This window comes from Theobroma cacao, chromosome 6, assembly GCF_000208745.1.
Source record: "Theobroma cacao cultivar B97-61/B2 chromosome 6, Criollo_cocoa_genome_V2, whole genome shotgun sequence".
Taxonomy (NCBI): Eukaryota; Viridiplantae; Streptophyta; class Magnoliopsida; order Malvales; family Malvaceae; genus Theobroma; species Theobroma cacao.
The window spans coordinates 23,530,450-23,545,231 of record NC_030855.1 but is presented as its reverse complement, the minus strand read 5'-3'; the positions used below and the strand labels follow the sequence as shown (position 1 = coordinate 23,545,231).

The window sequence follows — 14,782 nt, the reverse complement described above, 5'->3', positions numbered from 1 at the left end:
CCTTTTTCTTTTATGATGAGGAGCTTGTAGGTGGCCCTACATATTTTCCCCCTTTGCTTGTTGTTTACCGACTAGCTAGCATAATTAATTACCCTTGACCATCAATTGGTGGGATTACCTTTCTTAATTAATGCCCATAAATAGACCCGAAATGGTGGTTTGGGGAGAGAAGCATGCGTAAGGGAAAACAAATTATAAATTTGGTAGTTTTACTATAATATGCATTTAAAAGTTTCATGCATATTTTAATTAATTGAATTACCCAACATTTATTTCTTTCAGTGTTGGAATAGGAAAGCATGGATAAGAAACAATTCCAAGTGGCTTTTTCCTCTCAAGGCACATGCATTTACACAGTTGAGTGGAGTGATGAGCAGAGCACTAGCAAGAAACATCAGGATAGTCCCACTCATCTCTCTCTTGGAAAACACTGGCAAGTGGTGGTTTGCAAGTGCTCCATCTACTGTTTTGAACAAAAGCAAGTTAGTACTGCAACGATAGCGACGGAGGTGGGGGGGCGCATATCAGCACATGGAGGGGGTGCACAACGAAACATTTCCTTCGTTCATGGCAGTTGAAAATCGATCGGTTTATATGTATAACCATACAACAACTTGGAGATTTTTCACATTGAGATACATGTATTTATTATTAAATTAAATACTTAAATGTAATAATATATTAAATTTTAAATATTTTACGAATGTAATCATTACGTTAATCAAATTTAACTTTTTAATTAGATTTATGGTCGGTGAAGTGGGGTTCATTGATTAAAAGGTATTATCGTATTATAGTATCATGAATGATTGAAATCTTGGATTAGAGAATTTTGATGAAGCTGTCAAGATTTGAAATCCTTGCACATCATTAAACATCAATGTCAATATTAAAGGCTAAAGAAGTAGGTTGATTTTGTTTTTCTCTTGGCTTTTAGCTCTTTTAAGTGGATTTTTGGTGCAATTTAAGTAGCTAGAGGAGGAACAGCAAGAGCTAGTATTAGAGTATACTTACATTTTTATTCAATAAATTGTTTGATAGAGTAAAAAAAAAAAAAAAGGAAAAAAGAAAAAACATAACTCTCATACCTTCAGCATTTCAAAGCAAAGGACTATGCAAACCAGGAAATGAAAGGATCACAACTTAACCGCAAGACCCAATAAATAAAATTTTATCTTCTTTACTCTTTTCCTTGTTAATTAATTACCATACTTAAAACATCTAAAACCACTTGTTTTACTTGATGTTCTTCACTCGACGGTAGATTGCACACAGCTCAGGGCTCGAACTCTTCCTCGTTCTCTTCGAACTCCTCTTGGTTCTGGTTGTACCTTCCCATGTTGCGGTAACGATTCTCATTGTACTCGTTCCTTGAAGCAACTCCCCTGGAGTTCTCGAACTGGTTCGCGTAATAGTTGTTCTCATTCTTAACATCATAGAAGTACTTTCCATTCTCCAAGAATCTGGTGTCGCTCAGGCCTTGCTTCTCACCATTGTTGTAGCCATTGTTGCCGTAGTAGTAGTTGTTGTTCTGGTTTTCCTTGGTGCTCCACCCTCTCTCCGTGAACCTGGCCTCACCCAAGTTTTGCTTCTCGGTCTCGTAGGTATTCTTGTTGTAGTAGTAAGTGTTCTTGTTGTTGTTGTTGGCTTCAGGAATCATGTTGTAGGGTTCATCAGCGTGGTATTTGACAGGGGTAACATAGGGTTCGTAGGTTTCTTTGGTGGTGGTGGTGGTGGTGGTGGTGGGAGGGAACTGGCCTGACTCATGTCCATAAAGGCCATAGCCATTTCGGGTCTCGGGGATAAACCTCGGCTCTTGTTCTTGCCTCCCAAAAGTCTCCTCTTCCCTGTTGGGAAGTGAAGTCTTCTCGTTCTCGGGGATGAAGGTCTCATGCTCTTGCTCTCTCGTGTTAGGGACAGTCGTCGACTCTTTCTCATTGTTGTTGACTCTTGGGATTTTGCTGAAGAATTCCCTGGCATGGATTTGGATGAAGAAGAAGGCCAAGAGGAAGAGGATAGGGATGAGTTTCGGTGAGGTAGCCATGATCAGGGGGCCGGCGACTAGCAAGGGAAAGCGAAAGTAGCCAATGCCTTTTGTGTTAGGGTAGCTAGTGTTAAGGCTGATGAGAAAATTGTGATGATACAAAATCCTTATATAGAAAGACCAATCTTCGTTGTTTTCTCTATGTAAAAATTTTCCACTCAATTAGGTGCAAATTGGACTGGGGAGGGTGATGATTGTGGTCCCTTGCACGAGAGAGAACTTTCACAAAAGAGTCCCTTCCCTTTGTGTTTGTTGTTAATGATAGTTATTTCTTCCTTTAATATAATTTGGTGCACTTTATGATCCCATTCCCCACCCCCACCAAGGTAAACAGGTTTAAATATTTGTTACCATTCTCTCAAGATTCGCTCATGTGACAAGACTCTTTCGTATCTTCTAAGCAAAAACTAAATTGATCTTATAATATCAAAATGTTAAGGCATAGTCAACAAGGGTATGTTTGATGCATATATTGGATGATAGAGTGAATAAAACAATACCAATTTATCAAATTCAATATAAGATTTTCTTTACTGAAAGTTATAAAGTACTAGCTACTATATAACTCTACTTTCCACTTTATCTCCTCTAATTTCCATCTTCATCTCTTCTATACCAAAGAGAGAAGAGAACAGAGGCATAATTGTGAACGAGGGTTGCTTAATTAGAAACTGTAGACTAGTGTAAGAGAGGATGTACATGAAATGGACGGCGAGTGATGATGCGAGGATTGAGGGGAAGAAGGGGAGTGGGTGGGGACAATAAATAATGACATTTAGTTCCTCCTGCATGTGCTGCCCCTCTACTCTTTGTCTAATATTAGGGACACACCCATCCTTTTTCTACACGGAAGAAGGCAATTCAGCTGGCCCCATAACCCTACTCTCTCTAGCTTTTAAAGTGCCATGCGCATTCGAAGCCTTGACCTAAGCTAAAGTCCCTCCTCACTTCCCACTTTTTTGTGGAATTTTTATCAAGTTTTCAAGTAGTGGTCTACATTAATTTGTAGAAAAACTTGTTCATATCGATGTTGTATTACATTACCATTTGACACGAATTAGATGCTTAATTATCAGCAAATTTAATTAGTTTAAATTTGAGTTAATCCAACATGATGTGTGAGAAGATTTCCCTTTCTTTTAATGTGAATCACATTGTGATAAAATAATTTCTTCAATTCAAGGCATGGAAACGGCTGATCACATACTTTACCTTAATTAATTTGCTTCATATACAAGTTGCTCAACTTTTTATAACCAGTACAATTGAGAGACAGCCTTAACTACCAATTTAAATGCATCCAAATGGTAGTTACATTTACATGAATTTGGCCATGCAAATGCATGCTGGAAGAGTTTTGAGTTGCAATCCTAAGGGCTAAGGCAAACCTAAAATCTGTCTCTCCCTTTCCCATCTCTTATTCTTTTCTCATAAATATCAATTTAAAGCTTCATAATATTGTTAGAGTGCAAAACTAGCAACATCATCAATACTGAGGGCTGGCTACTGATATATGTCCATCCATATTTTTCATTGTAATTTAATGCTGCTGGTCATCACCAGATGTTTCTTAATAAACTTTAAGAATATGATTGGCGCCAATATCAAAGGGCAAAGTTAAAAAAAGAAAAAGGGTAAAAGGAAAAGAAACTTCCTCTGACTGATCACCTCCATTTGTGCTTCATGCATTGAAAATTCAAGCAGCAATGGCTCAACCAGCTACAATATAAACATAACCAAAACCAAGACAAGATTAAAAAAAAGAAAAGGGTTGAACTCTCCATAGCTAAATGTGGTTGCAACTTGGGTTAAACATTCTTACAGAAATGTAATGTTGGGAGTTATATGTTTATGATAAAACATGAAAGTACGTCTTCAAGTCTAGTCTTAGGGAACTCTTTGATAAAGACATGAAAGGATTGGAGTTTACGATATTTGGCGTTTTAGGGTAAGAGGATTGAAGAAGACAAATGAATAGTTCGCATTAGCATTCTCGATTTTGGGTTTAGTCCCTTAGAGGGCTATAGACAATTGATTGATTATTCATTGAGGAAAAGATTCTGTTGCTAAGTAAAAAAACCAAAGGAATGGTGTGGATATGCTTTATTGTCAACGTAAGTGTTTGACCAATCAATTGAAATCCTTTATTTTTTTTGTTTGGCTTTTGCTTTTGCTTTCTTTTTTTTTCGCCTTTTTCCTTGGATTAAGTGAAGTTTTAGTTGCGTGATTACCGGTAAGGAAGGCTCTCAGCCCGTACAAAGCATGTATCCACCTGGCAATCAACTCCTACCCAATTTTGAAAAATGTTTGGCAAACTGAAAAGAGATTAGAAAGAGAAAGGGCTAAGAGAAAAGAAAAAGACAGTATCGGAAGTGATTAGTAGACTAGTAGTGAGGCAGCAGCTGGGGAAGTAAGCTTAGCTTAACACAACTAAACCAAACCACATTTGGTTGGAATACAAAATCTGAACATCTCGAAGAAAGTCAAGGCAATGGCCCCCAAACCATGTGGGAAAGTCCAGGGTAGCTGCTTGCAGAATTCAACTAAACTAGAATACAAAGTAGATTTTCCAGTTAGTGCAGTTGGCGTTTGGTGGGTCATATGTCTAAGGAAAATTCATGGGGGGGCAAGTTGTACATGGAATAAATTCAAAGTCCTTTGGTTGGGTTCAGTATAATTGAGGGCTCCAGCACCGTTTAAACTTTCAATATTGCGAAAGAAATGACATTTTTACACGTCAAGCAAAATTTATAGTTGGTGATTTGGCAGTTGAGTAGTAGTAATAAACAGGTGGGTCATGGACTTGACAGGCAAAGCTTTGTTTGGCCATGAAAGGTAAATTCTAGATTAAGCAAAGTGAATTGGAACCCTTTATTGCTGGTTCTGCTTTATGATTTTGAATGGTGATGATTGGGGTCCCAATCTAAACCCGTTTTCATCTGTTTATGAATGCTGATTTAGATTTGACATGGCAAATAATAGTCCTATTGAGAAACTTATTGGGAAGTCACTAAGCGTCAAGCAACCAAATAAACTGAAAAATTGTTGATAAACATAAGGATTTAGTAGTGCTTAGTACACAATTTCTCATGAATCGTTTAGAGGAAACGGATTGAACAACAGAAGAGAGAACAACAACAAATCGGGAATCAAAATTGGAATCCAAGGTTGGATGTCGCTTCCTCGAAGTTTCCTTCTCAGCCTCTTCCTAACATACACCCTCTTTTGCCCATCATCCCACTGTGCCTCCTCCACTCCTTTCGCCAGAATCAATGGCGGGGGCTGATGGTAAGGGCACTTGGACCTCCAGGAAGTCTCAGGGAGACCCAATGTTGAGACCCTTTTGAGGAAAATAGAGAATCCCCATTTCAGGTGAAGAGAAGGGAATCTGTCGGTGTTGGGTTTGTTGCAGAGAACCGGAGGGTAATCCCAGTTGAGGTAACATGGGATTTGTGAGGAGATGAAGAACTGAGAGTGGAGTGGCGGTGAGGTTGTGGGGCTTGTAAGGATGTGGGTTAAAGCTTGGAGCTTTTGCTCCCATGTCGTGTCGTCCATTGTATTTCAGAGTGGATAACGGACAGTGGATTAGGTTGGAAAGGTGACAAAAATGAAGGATTAATGTCGCCAATTACTTTTTGCCATTTGCCTTACGGATCAATCACGTTTCATTGAAGCTCTGCAGCGTGCAGACACGGCGATCCCACCTTACGAATCTCCACATTTTCTTTTGTTAGTTATTCATGAATTTCACGGCACTTCTTTTGTTTTTTATACTGGAGTTATAATAGATAGGCTAATCGTCCAAAGGATAATAATGCATATAATTACGAGAATGATTAATGGTGCGCAGTTGAGTTAGAATCATTACATTGCAGTAGCGCTAATTGGGATGAAAGTGCGTAAAACCAAAATCGAATGTACCAGCTGGCAAATGTGTGATGGTAACTATTACGGGCGTGAAACACTCTCATCTATCTATTTTATCTTTAAGCATAAAATCAATTGAAAGATTTGACTCAATTGCACCTATGCTACAAATAGATTGTTCGCAGCATAAGCCTGGCAAAGCAAGATTTGGATGGGTAAGGATCACAACGTATGGGATCTGGACCCCGTAACATTGATAGCAATATATTGACCTGGACCCGGAATATTGCTGAAGTAGACTTATGTGATGATTATAGACCAATTGAGCCAGTGCTGTGGGGATGTGCAAGTGTCAACTCTTCTTTCATTTCTTAATAGCAAAACCAAAATGTAAAAGAGAGAATAGGACACAAACTGCAGCAGCTTGGATGGTATCCAGTATTTCAAGGTAAGCTACTACATCTGAATGGAAGGTAAGGTTTCTTGACCTAGCTGAACTGTGATAACAGCAGCATCCAAGCACTCAGTATAGGGAAGGTAATCAAAGCAGAAGCCTGAAATAGCAGAAAATGAATTATACCCGTAATTCAAGTAGAACTTTGAAGGTACAGAAGAAGGCAGCAGACACATGAGAACATACCAGAAAGAATACCAGTTCATCATTGACAAAAGCTGCAGTGAATTCATTTCTTCTCATTTCTTGTTTGATGAAACCTTGCAACTACAAACAAACAGAAAAGAATCAAAATTTTATTTCAAAGGCAAAGGTTCCTTAAGGAAGAGATATACTTCCTTGGACCTAGGCATTATTGCCTGGACAAATACATATTAATTTGTAAATGGAACCTATATATGTGTATACATATGTGTGTATATATATATATATATATATATATACACACATATGTATACACATATATATACACACACACATATATATATATATATATATATATATGTATATATCTCCAGTAAACAATATAAATTATTGTGCATGAAAATGAATTGCTAGTAAATTTAAATCCTTAAATTCTACATCAAGTCAAGTTCCGTTGGTTTGGAAGAAAATGAATTGCTATCACTTAAGAACTAAGTAATAATTTGATTTGTGGAATTCATGTTCGCATACATCCCCACAAAGATAGTTGTCCACAGGCAATGCAAGCTGGAAGTGTAATACAATTCTTGATGCTTTTCTCATGAACAATCTCAGTGCCTTGGTAATTAATGTTAGCATATTGTTTTTCTTGTTCAAAGAAACATATGGCATGGGCCTCAAATATACAGCCAATGAAGGTTCATAACTAAGTCATTTGCACCACTTCCTTTCTGTTTTATTAGGAATCAATCTCATTGTAATTCATATTAACTATTTCCCTGTGAAGTTTGAATTGAAAAGTAAACCTTGTTTATCTTAAAAAAAAAAAACTACTCTAAGTAGTTGAGGTACTACTCTATGATTCCAAAAATACTTTTCTTGGCTGATATAACTATGAACACCTACAATCTTCTTTGCAGAACTAACTCACCAGTTTCAATTATGAGGTTGGAAGAGACCAAAAGTTTCCATAGATCAGTCTCCATGGTTCAGTGTCAAAATTGATTTAGTAGAATAAACAGATTATGCGATCTTGCAACCATTATATCTCAGAATCTTCTGGCTCAAACTGTTTAGGATGGTGGAAGAGGTGTTGACAGAGAGGCAAGGGCAAGGGTGAACTTTATATGTTTCCTGTGAACATTTTTTATTGTTAACAATGTGAACTTGCATGTAAGTTTCAACATGTGAAGACCTTCAAGATTAACATCTTTTTTTTTTTTTAAGAAACATCAATTATGGAAAATCCCATATATGCAATAATCAAAACATACCTCATGGTGATACTTTTTAATTGCTGAGAATAATCTTCTCAATTGTTGCAGAGCTTGAGAGATGTAGTAATTTATAGCAGATCCTTTGCTCAATGAATTAGAACCCAATGCCCCAAACATCTTTGGAACATGTCTTTCAGAAAGGTCGCTAATGAACTATATGCAAACAAAACATTAGATTTTGTTAAGAATTGCATGAAAGATCAGCATATGGCAACATACCATTTGATTTTAATAATAAAGAGTGAAGCTATAGTTGTTGATGATGCTTTGGTATACAAAGATCAAAATTAGATTTCAAACTTCACAGCTTAAACACACTGAGACAAAGAGGAAAAAAAGTTCTGAAAGACCATGTCAACTTATTAATATTATTACCTTTAAGAATGTGCATCTCATATTCCTTTCTCTTCGAGCTTGCGATGCCCTCATCTGTTAAGAAAAACAGCGATGATGCAAAAAGAAGCTTTGTTATTAGGAAAGAACCTTTATTTTCTTCTTTGTTTGAAATTTCCTTATAATTTTAATGTATAACTAATATCATTAGGATCAAGGGAAGACATTACTTCAGCAATTTGAAGTGCCTGCTCAAGATGTTGAATTTGAATCCATTGTTCTGTAACAACTTCTGCCATCTAAAAGCACGGAAATGGAACTTTAAGTGAGTAAAAGACAAATTAAAGTACAAGCAAGAAACTCATTTTCAACATGTAGTATTTCAACATAGGGTATTCAGGTGTATCAAAAGATAACAAAATCAAAAGGGAATAGACACCTTTTCAAGTCTTCTTCTACACATCACAATTAACCAAGATTGAGTTCTGACAAAGTATGATCATTTCCATTAACAAATTAAATAAAAATCCAAAGAAAAAAAAAATTCTTTCTTTACTTTATTTAAAGAAAACAGCTTAGCACTGACTGGAAACCCACCCCCCCCCCCCCCCCCCCAACCAGCAATGATATTAAAATCTAGAACTGGAGGAACCAAAACTGCAAACTGCAAACAAGATGAAAATTCTTTTAAGTTTATAAATAATTATAATAGGCAGAAATGCTTAGTCATTCAGCATTACATGTTCACTATGTCTGACTAACTCTGCAGGTAACAAAAAAAGCCTTCATTCATGAGCAGAGGTTCTACACAGAAATGAAATATAATGAATGTAAATGCCGACCTTTTCAACTTGTAAAGTAACCACTTCCAGTTTATCCTCAGCCTCCTGTGCTTTTGATTCTAAAACATGAAGTTCAAAATTGTTCTTTCTTGAAACAGCCCAAAGCAGACGTACCTACGATCACGAAGCCTACTTCTCAAGTCAGTTGAATACCGCATAAAGCAAAGACATTTCTTGCCACACACTAATGACTATTGGCAAGGAATTCAATAGGAGAAAAATAGAACAAGGATTATATGAGCATTTAAAATGTACCTCCTCTTCCAGATCCTTAAGTCTTTCATCAGCAAGTAATGAGTCATCCTGCAATTAATTAATGCACAGTCAATAGTCATGTTTTCCAAAGTGAATAAACCCTAATTTAATACACTGAACTCTCCAATCTTCTGCTTTCAAAATGCCTTTATTTATTTTTTTTCCTTTTCGAGACATGACTTGGGAGAAGGGATTCAATCCAAATAAACCTGAATATATGCAACAAGCGAAAACATCAGCAAAGCTGAAAGAATTGAACCTTAAGACTGGATAGAGTAGACTGCAGATAAGTGATCTTGTCGGCCATCTCCTCGAGGAGCTTCTCGCGTTCCTTGAGATAAAGGGTTTTAGCATTCATGTTTTGAACACTTTCCTCAAGAACGGATTCTGCGTCCAATTTACAACCAGCACGGAATCAAGATCAAGATTAATATGTGTTTTCATATAGTAGTATTTATTAGCAAAGAAATTGAGAGGAAATGTTTTACCCAAACGAGAGATCTTGAGCTTGGCGTCGTGCAATTCACGGATCAAGAGGTTGTGGTTGCTATTTTGTGCATTTTGGGATGCGAGAGAGAAGAAGAAACAACTGAAGATGGCGGGAATGAGAATCAGATAAGCCGCCATTCTTGTCTCTGCTTCTTCGCTGCACTAGCTAACAATCGCCCTTTACTTCTTCCCTTTGCTTCCCGCGAGAAGGAATAGTGGTTCTTTCTACGTGGCAAGCGCCGGTAGTCGAAGCTTTATAGATCCGTGAGTTGACCAAAGCAATAAAGAAAAAATGTGAAAATACCGAATAATTCAGTCTTCTTTGTCCAAAATTGTTTAAAATGGCGAATTGATAAAATAAACTCTGTACTTCTCTTCAAATTATCCCCTGTAAAAATAAGGTTCAACTGACCACTAATTATGACGTCATATCCAAGAGGTCGGAATGCGACAACAGATAAGAATGATGTCCAAAAGAGGAAAAAATCTCCACCGAAAGTATTTCAGTTAACTATTATAGGGAAACATGTCTATCAAATATAGTAGTACTAAATTACTCTACACGTAGATAATTTAAAACCCGAAACGGGTCTTGGATATAATTAACACAAACAGTGCATTGGCGATGTCTCTTCTCAAAAGGGGCATCTGCAGGGGTTGAATTTCCCAAGTCTTTTCAGTATCATTGCTAAATCTCCCAGAGCCAGCAGTACTGAGTATACTCATTTTGAGTCCATCTCTCGTGATCAACAAACGCTTTGTCAGCAGCTGCCTGTTGTTTCAATATGTACGCAAGTTAAATCCTCAAGGCATTTTTACACGTCCGAGAAACCTGAGGGATTTGAAGATAAACTATTACCTGAGCCTCTAAATAGCTCTTAAATTCAGCGCCGAGGAGATCATAGTCGTGGCCGCCCTCTACGTCGTCACACAAAGATTTGAAATAGTCTTTAAAGCCAAAATAACCATCACGAACCATCCTACATATTGTAACACAATGGCACTGAATCACTTGCATCATATCTCAAGGGGTGGGAGAGAGAAGGGGGCCGATGTTTACCTTACAACACGTGAAAATTGCAGGGGAACTTTAAGAGAAGGTCCTTGCTCGCGTAATGCAGGAACTTCATGTACTTTTGCACCAAATAAAAACTGAAAGAAAACTTTGTCAGAATCCTACTAGTATTGTTGTTGATTATGTTTGTATACATTCAATGTCAATGTACAGGCCAAAGTTAAGTAGCACTAACCATGTTGTCGTCCCCTATTTCTTCAATAATTTCAACAGTAGACCCATCTTCTGTAGCTAGAAGTAAACATCCATTCATCAGAAATTTCATGCTGCTAGTTCCCGATGTCTCATGTCCTGCAGTGCTGCATCAGAATCAGGAAAACCTTAGGTGAAAGAAGTGTAGATCAGAAGCACTTGCATTGCAAATATAGGAAATATCATTCATTACATATGATGAAGCCTAATGACAAGTAATGCTAATAGATTCCAATGATAGTCGACCCAAATTTACTACTAAAAAGGGCATTCATGTTTAGAGTGAATATATAGACATATTAAGCCAGAAATTGACCATACAAAAACACCAAGTGAAACCCCATTCACTGATCGTGCAAAAGATTGTAGAACTGCTAACAAAACCGAGGATTCCTTCTAATGTGAAAAACATATGCTTAGTACCTTATGTGTTGAGAAAGGTCAGCCCCTGGGATAACCAACTCAGCAACAGAAACATTGTAATCAGGGATAAAAACCTGCAAATGTAGTTAACCTGACTTCGGAAACAGATCGCACATTCAATTATTAGAAGACTGGTATACAGGTCCTTACAGCTTTATTTCATCATCATTGTTGCTGATTATTTCTGTTTAAGGGCAGTTAGTGACCTTTCTGAGTAAATAATGCATGCTTCAGAGTTACACTTACATTCAGCAAACACATATGAAAAAATAATACTGCCTTACCAACTTTAAAAGATCTCGGATATCACTATTATTGTTGATTTTTTCAGCCACAGCATGACAAAGTTTGATAATCTGCTTTGCAGTTTCATAACCTGGAGCAGCTATTCCTCCAATTATGCAGACACATGGTACAACTTTTACCCTATCTTTCTTGCCCATATTTTACACCAAAGTATTAATGGAATGAGCAAGCTATCCATGGGTGCCAGATTATAGAACAAAACCGAGAAAAATTGGCAATTTTTTTAACTTGATGGTACAATGTTTGAAAATATATACAATCTGTATATCATCTTCATGCAAAGCCAAAAGGATTATGCTTAAGGAGAATAGATAATCAATTCATTCAGACAGTTTAAAGATGTATGCAATCAAGATGAGTAAGAATCCTAGATCTTGTACAATGCAGCCAAAAGATGGTGATATCTTTAACCTCTGGTTGTTAGTTTACTACAGGGACAAGTTAATGAGACACGTATAAGAAGCACCATTTGATAAATTTAACTTCTTTTAATGGCTCTTTCGGCCAAAGATAGTGTTAACCTTGATACAGTCATATCTATGGATAATGCCAAGTATATTAAGCAGCCGCCGTTTGTATTCATGTATTCGCTTTGTCTGCATGTCAAACATTGCATCCAAGCTGACCTGCAGATTACAAATAATGCACACCAGCATAAGATCACTACAAAGCTCCTCTAAGACAGGAAAAGGAACTTTAGGGACAAATAAAAGCTATCTTCACAAACTTCAAGCCACTCATTGCTTCAATGTACTCAGCAAGCCTTATTTTGTTGACCTTCTTAACCTATGACATAGTAATTAACAATAAATGAATGATTTTATGCGTTTTGTTTTCAAACTAAACCATGGTTACTAAGACAGACAGTACCATCTTCCATTCTTGACGCAATTCGCCATTAGCTGCATCGTCTCTCAAGCCTGTTAAAAGGTCAACATCATGGATCCAAGCTTCTGTTCCTAGCCATTTTGAGATAAGAGCACATAAACCAGGATTGCTCACAACAATCCAGCGATGCTGAGAAATCAAATACTAAGAGATCAAAATCAATACAAAGGTAGATGAATTTGAATTATTTATCTACTTTTAGTTATCAACGCTGGATGCATCACTGCATCAAAGTAACAATTCTAAGATTTATTTAAAGTGTAGCAAGCAACTCAATCAATCAATAAGTTCATCAATATAATGAAGATTGTATCTTATTTAAACCTGGGTTACTCCATTTGTCTTGTACTGAAATTTGTGAGGCCACAGCTCATTGAAGTCCTGCAAAGAATTGATAGATAACAATTAAGATAAACTAACTAAAGAAGCTCTTCATAGCTAAAAAAAATTAATTAATAAATTATGGATTGTCTCTAAAAATGTCTGGATGTTGATGCAAGGCTTGCAAAACTGACCTTGGAAAAAAGAAAACTAGTATAAATTATGGAAAAGCACCAATACTTGTTAGAAGATATGCAAGTCAAGTTCAGCCCATTTTGGTTTCAAAACCAGTGCGGAGAATTGTTCAGATCCCCTACTTAAGTCAAATCTTAGATGAGTTAAATTTAACTTAAATACCCCCACAAATTTTGCAAGCAAATCATAGAATAGAAGCATACCCTACTGCAGGATAGTCCAAAGTTGCTAGAGAATCCATTTGGCATGCTGAAAGAAGAGAAAGGCCTCCATTACCCAGGAAGCATCTCCTTCCTTAGAATATCATACTGAATAAGCTAAGAGGAAAGTGAATAGTTATCTGAGTATACCAATTATAAAAAATAAAACAAGCCAATAAAAGAAAGCTTTCTTGGTACATGCATTAAGAATTTACTTTTAGCTGACTTGTTAAAACCAAGATGTCCCTCCCTAATATTGATTAGAATGATAGGCTTGTTTTAGCAGGACAAGCACACCTTATCATCAGAGAAGTTTATGTCTCTATGCTCCCTAGAACAGGATTCACTTCAGTAAACGAAGTTCAAATCTTCAGTTCCCACAGAACATGACCTCTATATTTACTCCATGTGTTCAATTCTTTTCACAAGCAAACAATTGTTTGTCTGTAAAATCATGATCTGCTGCATTACAAAAATCTATGCTTAGGACAATCAAGGACTACAAAAAGTAAAATGTTAAGCTAACCTGCTCTGCTAAAATCTCAAACTCAAAACCAAGCTGGCTTAAAGCATCTGCATACTGGTCCCGGATTCCAAGGTTGATGATACTAGTTGACAATGAACGGCCTGAAATTAAAAATTACACTGAATTTTAGCATGTGAAAAGCAATGAAAAACCAGAGTAAGATGTCAATCCAAGAAATTCAGTTTTAGTGTATAACAAAAACAAAAGTTTGATCCTCTAGATTTGATACATTATAGGTACTAGGAGAGTAATAGACCACATAACCAAACTTTTAGAGAGCTCTTAAACTTATCAATCATGTAAATAATAATAATAATACTAATAATAATCAGCTTAGATAAAGGTGCGAAAGTACCCATAAGAAACTCAAGTGAAAGGAAGTAAATTCGCTTTGGGCCTTTCCTCTTGAAATACATCTGAGTATCATGCCAACGTTCAATCAACCGATCTCGTACACTATGTGCTAAAGCCTACAAATATGCTAAACAATGAAAATCAAATTACTAGAAAGCAAACATACATTCCCGCCAAAAAATTTTTAAAATGTCACTGTTCATTCTCCAAAATTATAAACAGCACACTAAATCCAACCTGATAAGCTTCAAAATCATCGAAACAAAACCCGCCGAGTGAAAATATCACGTGACAGTCCATGGTCCATTATCGGCGGTTTCATTTTTTTTTTTTATTATTATTTTCCTATGATCCAAGGCTTCAAGTTGCAATAGACGACGGATGGCATTGCCCGACGTTGTCGTTTGGTACGAAAAGGAAGCATGTGAAAATCTGGTCCAGAGAAGTTAAAAGGAGATGGGCACTCATTGAGCTATCATTTGGCCCATCATAAATAATGCATTCCGTTCAGGGCCTGGCCCATCAATAAAACTGTAAAATACAATTAAAAAATATTTTAAAAAAAAGAATTTTTTTTCAAAGTAAAAAATTCTGAAA

The 14,782-nt window shown here is 36.7% G+C and overlaps 3 protein-coding genes and 1 pseudogene across 3 annotated transcripts; all 4 read right to left on the bottom strand.

Moving 5' to 3' along the window:
* Nucleotides 1,062-2,141, bottom strand: LOC18596792 (protein E6). Its single transcript, XM_007025486.2, has one exon. The coding sequence runs from the start codon at nucleotides 2,042-2,044 to the stop codon at nucleotides 1,277-1,279; it is 768 nt and encodes a 255-aa protein (XP_007025548.2). The 5' UTR covers nucleotides 2,045-2,141; the 3' UTR covers nucleotides 1,062-1,276.
* Nucleotides 5,062-5,687, bottom strand: LOC18596791. Its single transcript, XM_007025485.2, has one exon. The coding sequence runs from the start codon at nucleotides 5,597-5,599 to the stop codon at nucleotides 5,132-5,134; it is 468 nt and encodes a 155-aa protein (XP_007025547.2). The 5' UTR covers nucleotides 5,600-5,687; the 3' UTR covers nucleotides 5,062-5,131.
* LOC18596790 (tropomyosin) lies at nucleotides 6,132-10,382 on the bottom strand. Its single transcript, XM_007025484.2, has 9 exons — nucleotides 9,705-10,382; nucleotides 9,476-9,603; nucleotides 9,217-9,264; nucleotides 8,962-9,075; nucleotides 8,350-8,418; nucleotides 8,162-8,215; nucleotides 7,784-7,939; nucleotides 6,552-6,632; nucleotides 6,132-6,465 (listed from the first exon to the last, which is right to left on the bottom strand). The coding sequence occupies exons 1-9, from the start codon at nucleotides 9,841-9,843 to the stop codon at nucleotides 6,400-6,402; spliced, it is 855 nt and encodes a 284-aa protein (XP_007025546.2). The 5' UTR covers nucleotides 9,844-10,382; the 3' UTR covers nucleotides 6,132-6,399.
* Nucleotides 10,279-14,571, bottom strand: LOC18596789 (annotated as a pseudogene).